Source organism: Salvelinus sp. IW2-2015, unplaced genomic scaffold (genome assembly GCF_002910315.2).
Source record: "Salvelinus sp. IW2-2015 unplaced genomic scaffold, ASM291031v2 Un_scaffold2145, whole genome shotgun sequence".
Classification (NCBI taxonomy): domain Eukaryota; kingdom Metazoa; phylum Chordata; class Actinopteri; order Salmoniformes; family Salmonidae; genus Salvelinus; species Salvelinus sp. IW2-2015.
In genome coordinates this window covers 17,115-23,579 of record NW_019943477.1, presented here as the reverse complement: position 1 = coordinate 23,579, position 6,465 = coordinate 17,115, and the positions used below count along the sequence as shown (strand labels likewise).

The 6,465-nt window shown below is 47.8% G+C and overlaps 1 protein-coding gene across 1 annotated transcript in view; it reads right to left on the bottom strand.

The window, feature by feature from the left end:
• LOC112073100 (lysyl oxidase homolog 3B) overlaps window positions 1-6,465 on the bottom strand; it is a 61,023-nt gene that overhangs the window by 45,255 nt on the left and 9,303 nt on the right. The window contains 2 exon segments of the mRNA XM_070440036.1: window positions 3,515-3,678; window positions 3,975-4,308. Of these exon segments, the coding sequence (XP_070296137.1) occupies window positions 3,515-3,678; window positions 3,975-4,299 (489 nt within the window). The 5' untranslated portion in view covers window positions 4,300-4,308.

Below are 6,465 nucleotides of genomic sequence, written 5' to 3'. Positions count from 1 at the left end.
AAAAGAGAGATCTGTGTGGGTTTTTTAAACTGTAGTGCTGTGTGGTTTAAACTGTAGTGCTGTGTGGTTTAAACTGTGAGTGCTGTGTGGTTTAAACTGTAGTGCTGTGTGGTTGTTGTTTAAACTGTAGTGCTTGTGTGTGTGTATGTAAACTGTAGTGCTGTGTGGTGTAGTGTGTGGTTAAACTGTAGTGCTGGTGTGGTTTAACACTTGTGTTTAAACCTGTAGCTGTGTGGTTTAAACTGTAGTGCTGTGTGGTTTAATGTAAACTGTAGTGCTGTGTTGTTTTGTAAACTGTAGTCCTTTGTTTAAACGTAGTGCTGTGTGTGTTTTAAACTGTAGTGCTGTGTGGTTTAAACTGTAGTGCTGTTGTGGTTTAAACTGTAGTGCTGTGTGTTTTAAACTGTAGTGCTGTGTGTTTAACTGTATTACTGTAGTGCTGTGTGGTTTAAACTGTAGTGTTAAACTGCCAAGTGCTCTGTGTTTTCAAACACTGCTATTTTCGCCAGGTCTTTCTCGGAAAAGAGATTGTTAATCTCAATGAGACAACCCTGCTAAAAATAAAGCTCAAATTCTAAAAAATAAACCAGATAATAAAACGTTGATAAAGGCAAAAAGTAACCAAGGAGAGAGAAAGATGTTAAATAAAGATGATCATTTGTGCTTCAGAAATCTGAGGTGGAAGACAGGCTTCCTAGTTGCAGCAGTGCCTTCTGGGGCTGCTGTGTTCGCCTGCTGGCTGGGATCATGGCTGGTTCATATGTTCTCAGTGTCTGATACATTCTTAATCATCAGTGGTGTAATCATTGATTCACTTTTGCTAGCGGATCCCTTGGTCATTGATTGTTATTATTTTGCAGAGAGAAACCAATTGTAACTGGTGTGTTATTACAAGGCAGTAATAGTAAACGGTTGGTGACTAAAGGCAGTAATAGTAACTGGTTGACTAAAGGCAGTAACAGTACTGGTGACTAAAGGCAGTAATAGTAACTGGTTGACTAAAGGCGTAATAAGTAACTGGTTGACTAAAGGCAGTAATAGTAACGTTTGGACTAAAGGCAGTAACAGTAACTGTTGACTAAAGGCAGTAACAGTAACTGGTTGACTAACAGGCAGTAATAGTAACTGGTTGACTAAAGGCAGTAATAGTACCTGGTTGACTAAAGGCAGTAAAGTAACAGGTTGTGACTAAAGGCAGTAACAGTAACTGGTTGACTAAAGGAGTAACAGTAACTGGTTGACTAAAGCAGTAACAGTAACTGGTTGACTAAAGGCATAATAGTAACTGGTTGACTAAAGGCAGTAATAGTAACTGGTTGACTAAAGGCAGTAATAGTAATGGTTGAAAGGCAGTAATAGTAACTGGTTGTTATAAAGGCAGTAATAGTAACTGGTTGACTAAAGGCAGTAATAGTAACTGGTTGACTAAAGGCAGTAATAGTAACTGGTTGACTAAAGGCAGTAATAGTAACTGGTTGTTATTAAAGGAGTAATAGTAACTGGTTGACTAAAGGCAGTAATAGTAACTGGTTGACTAAAGGCAGTAATAGTAACTGGTTGACTAAAAGGCAGTAATAGTAACTGGTTGTTACTAAAGGCAGTAATAGTAACTGTTGTTACTAAAGGCAGTATAGTAACTGGTTGGACTAAAGGCAGTAATAGTAACTGGTTGTAACTGATCTTGATTCCAGGCTGCATGCATTGCATTGAGTCAGATCACAGTGGAGTGGGTGGAAGAGGATTGGCTGAACTCCTGGTTTGTTTGTCTGTTTGCCAGACTGGACACCAGAAGACAGAGAGGAGGGGGAGGAGGGGAAGAGCAGGAGGGGGAGGAGGGGGAGGGGGACGTGGGAGGAGGAGGGGGGAGGAGGGAGGAGGAGGGGGAGGAGGTTGAGGAGCAGGAGGGGTAGGGGAGGAGGGGAGGAGGAGGGGGGGAAGAGTCAGGAGGGGTAGGGGGAGGAGCCAGGAGGGGTAGGGGGGGAGAAGGAGGAGGAGGGGGAAGGAGGGGGAGAGGAGGGAGGAGCAGGAGGGGTAGGGGGAAGAGGAGGGGGAGGGGAAGAAGAGGGGGAGGACGCAGGAGGGGGAGGAGGAGGGGGGGGGGGGAAGAGCAGGAGGGGTAGGGGGAGGAGCAGGAGGAGGGGGAAGAGCAAGAGGGGTATGGGGAGGAGCAGGAGGAGGAGGAGGGGAAGAGCAGGAGGGGTAGGGGGAGGAGCAGGAGGAGGCGGGGAGGAGGGGGAAGAGCAGGAGGGGTAGGGGGAGGAGCAGGAAGGAGGAGGAGGGGGAGGCAGGAGGGGTAGGGGAAGGAGCAGGAGAGGAGGAGGGGGAAGTGCAAGGAGGGGTAGGGGGAGGACAGGAGGAGGAGGAGGGGGAGGGGGAGGGGAAGAGCAGGAGGGAGAGGGGAGGGGGAGGAGGGGAAGAGCAGGAGGGGGAGGAGAAGGGGGTAGAGAGAGAGAGAGAGAGAGAGAGAGAGAGAGAGAGAGAGAGAGAAGAGAGAGAGAGAGAGAGACAGAGACGAAGACAGAGACAGAGACAGAGACAGAGACAGAGAGACAGAAGAGAGAGACAGAGAGAGACAGACAGAGAGAGACAGAGAGAGAGAGAGAAGGTAGATGGAAAAAGACTGGCTGTCTGGCACCTATGTGCTTTTCAACTGTGCTTCCTCAGTTTGGACAGTCATCACCAGTGGTTAACTTATGACCATGGCCATGTTATGACGTAGGGAATGATCTACGAGAGTGTAATTGTAAACTCTAGCATAGAGTAGCATAGAGCTCTATGGTGCATCACCACACAGCTCCATCAACCCACCAGGAAATCAGCAGCATTTCATTTTCACCTGCAGTCCTAGTCCCTGTTATGTTAAGCTCAGTGACCTATGCAGAGTGCTAAACCCAGACATCAGCAGCAGACCTATGCAGAGTGCATAAACCCAGACATCAGCAACAGACCTATGCAGAGTGCATAACCAGACATCAGCAGCAGACCTATGCAGAGTGCATAAACCCAGACATCAGCAGCAGACCTATGCAGAGTGCATAAACCCAGACATCAGCAGCAGACCTATGCAGAGTGCATAAACCCAGACATCAGCAGCAACTGGTTACAGAGCAGCAGTACATATAACTGTATCCCAACCGGCAATTGCCCTATTCCCTATATAGTGCACTACTGTTGACCAGGGCCCTATTCCCTATATAGTACACTACTTTTGACCAGAGTTCTATTCCCTATTATAGTGCACTACTTTTGACCAGAGTCCTATTCCCTATATAGTACACTACTTTTGACCAGTCCTATTCCCTTTATAGTGCACTACTTTTGACCAGAGTCCTATTCCCTACTTTCGACCAGAGTCCTATGGGTAAAGCCAATTTTAATTCAACATGTTCTTCATTCAAAAGACATTGAATAAAATTAGAAATTAGGTCTCCAGTGAACTTCCTGAATTGACTGGGATTGACCCCCGACCCTGCTACGGCGTAACGCCATTTGTAACCCATTGTAAATGCCTTACATCGATGACGTTGGAGTCGACAAACCCAGGAAGCCTCTCGTCCTTGCAGACGACTCCAGCGTCCTCATCGTGTGTGCAGTCACTGTTGCCCCAGCCTCGAGATTTACACAGGTCAATGCTCTTCTCTCCTCCGTTACACTGAACATTATCCAGCCAGATCTTCCCTGCATAGAGAATAGACAATCAAGTCACCGTCGGTTAACTATAACATAGCATAGAGAATAGTGTATTGTGCGTTTTCATTGTAAACCAATGTATCCTGTAGCATTTGTGTTCTGTACTGATGAATGGTTTTCTAATGGCTGCTCCATGTTGTAGGGCCTTTTAGCACGCTATATAACAGTTCTATTACTGACCTTGGCCCTTGCTATAACCTGGCGTCATGTGTCCATCCTTCATGCTTATGAAATGGTCTTGTAAAATGTGGAATAACTGCTCTGTGACAGTTGTTATAGCTCACCTAGGCCCTTGCCGTACTTGGCGCTGTGTGTCCAACCCGTAGCGGAGACGAATCCCAGCTGGCGACAGAGGACGTTGGCGTTGGACAGAGAGAAGTCGTCATCACAGATGGTCCCCCACTCTCCCTTGTAGAAGACCTCGATGCGCCCCTCGTTGTGCTTCCGGGGGTACCCCACCAGACGGAACTGCAGCGGGTCGTTCTGGGGTTTGGGGGAGGTGGAGCCCTGGGTAGGGGGCGTTGTCTGGGCCATGATCCAGGCAGGAAGCCACACCCCTAACAGGAAGCTGATGATGGAAAATCGCTGCCACCATCTTGAGGTTTTCATCTCTCAAACCTGTAGGGGCATGGACAGGAGAGGTGAGCTTGAGGGTCAGAGGTCAGTTGGGGGGGAGCAATGTTTGACATTGCAGGTCAGTCACAAATGACTGATCAACAAATCACCTTGCATCTTATATATAACTACTCATGATAATTTGTAGATCAGTCAATCACCATTTACCAACAATGTATCATGGATTTGATGTTCTGGAACACGACCAATGTCAGGAAGTTTAAACTGGTGAGTACCTGACAGGAAAGGGATGTAGACAACACATAACTAACTGCTCTCAACACAAAGATCCTAGTCAAAAACTAAATGCCCCAAATAAACCGGCAAACTTTACAGATTGTAATGCAAAAGATCACCAGGCAACAACGAAGACCTGAACTCAGAGAAATTATTTTTTATAAGAACTTTTCTCAGTGATGTCTGAGACCAAGCAGAACCAGAGAGGTAAAGACCTTTCCTCAGTGATGTCNAGGAGAGGTCAGTAGGTCCCCTGGGAGGGGAAGGAGACATCAATGGGTCCACCTGGGAGGGGAAGGACAGGTCAATAGGTCCCCTGGGAGGGGCAGGAGAGGTCAATAGGTCCCCTGGGYGGGACAGGAGAGGTCAATAGGTCCCCTGGGGGGGACAGGAGAGGTCAATAGGTCCCCTGGGYGGGYCAGGAGAGGTCAATYGGTCCKCTGGGAGGAGCAGGAGATTTCAATAGGTTAAAATTGGCATAAAACACACAGATTAATTTCCACAGGGCTGGGGGGGTTGAAACAGAGATGCAGCTTGAGCCGCACTCACTTCAGCATATATAATCAACGAATTAACCAGGGCACACATTCAGTCACCTCCTTGTCTGAAGAACAAGTGGATAAACAGGTTAATGTCAAGTGTGGCTGGTAATGGCTCACATCAACACCATTATCMCCCCTCCCTGCTCTGTCTACTGGGTTTAGCTGTGCTTACTTCCTGCAGGAGAGGTGGGCGGAGGAGGAGATTGGTGGGCGGAGTAGGAGAGGTGGGCGGAGCAGGAGAGGTGGGCGGAGGAGGAGAAGTGGGTGGAGGAGGAGATTGCTGGGTGGAGGAGGAGATTGCTGGGTGGAGGAGGAGATTGCTGGGTGGAGGAGGAGAGGTGGGCGGAGCAGGAGATTGCTGGGCGGAGCAGGAGAGGTGGGCGGAGGAGGAGATTGGTGGGCGGAGTAGGAGATTGGTAGGAGATTGGTGGGCGGAGCAGGAGATTGGTGGGCGGAGTATGAGAGGTGGGCGGAGCTGGGAGGGTGATCAGTGCTGATAGGGCACACCTGTGACACCTCAGCTGTGGCATAAAGCCAGGTTGACTTCCTGTAAGAAGCTGGACGGACGATCAGAGAGCAAAGATTCGCTCCAACACTGTGATTCAAACCAGCTGCCGAAATAAAAGGAGAGACATTTACAATTACAGCAGCAAGCAACCTTCGATGGGAAACCATCCAGCTTTACTATAACGTAAACAAAACGTTGATTATAATGTGTGCATATAGATTTGATTAGGATGAATGACTGATTGAAACCAATGGGTGTGGTGTGACAATGTGATCTTTGCCCAAAGTACATTAAGCAGCCAACTATGAATACTAGTTCTTATGGAGTCTGCTGAGTCTGGTGTTTCAACTCTGACCTGCCTGACCTGAGGGTGTATTCAGGACGCACACTGTAGCAAAACGTTTTGCAAAGGTAAATGTTTTGCAACTAAAACAAAACTTTTTATTCGACAAATTCAGGTTGGACCTCCCAGTTTCATTCGGTTAGCATCTGTCTGCTCCCGTTTGGTTCTGTTTGGTTCCTCGTGAATAGACCCCTGGATGTGTGTTTGGTTCCTCGTGAATAGACCCCTGGATGTGTGTTTGGTTCCTCGTGAATAGATCCCTGGATGTGTGTTTGGTTCCTCGTGAATAGACCCTGGATGTGTGTTTGGTTCCCAGTGAATAGACCCCTGGATGTGTGTTTGGTTCCTAGGGAATAGACCCCTGGATGTGGTGTTTGGTTCCTAGGGAATAGACCCCTGGATGTGTGTTTGGTTCCTAGTGAATAGACCCCTGGATGTGTGTTTGGTTCCTAGGGAATAGACCCCTGGATGTGTGTTTTGGTTCCTAGGGAATAGACCCCTGGATGTGTGTTTGGTTCCCAGTGTAATAG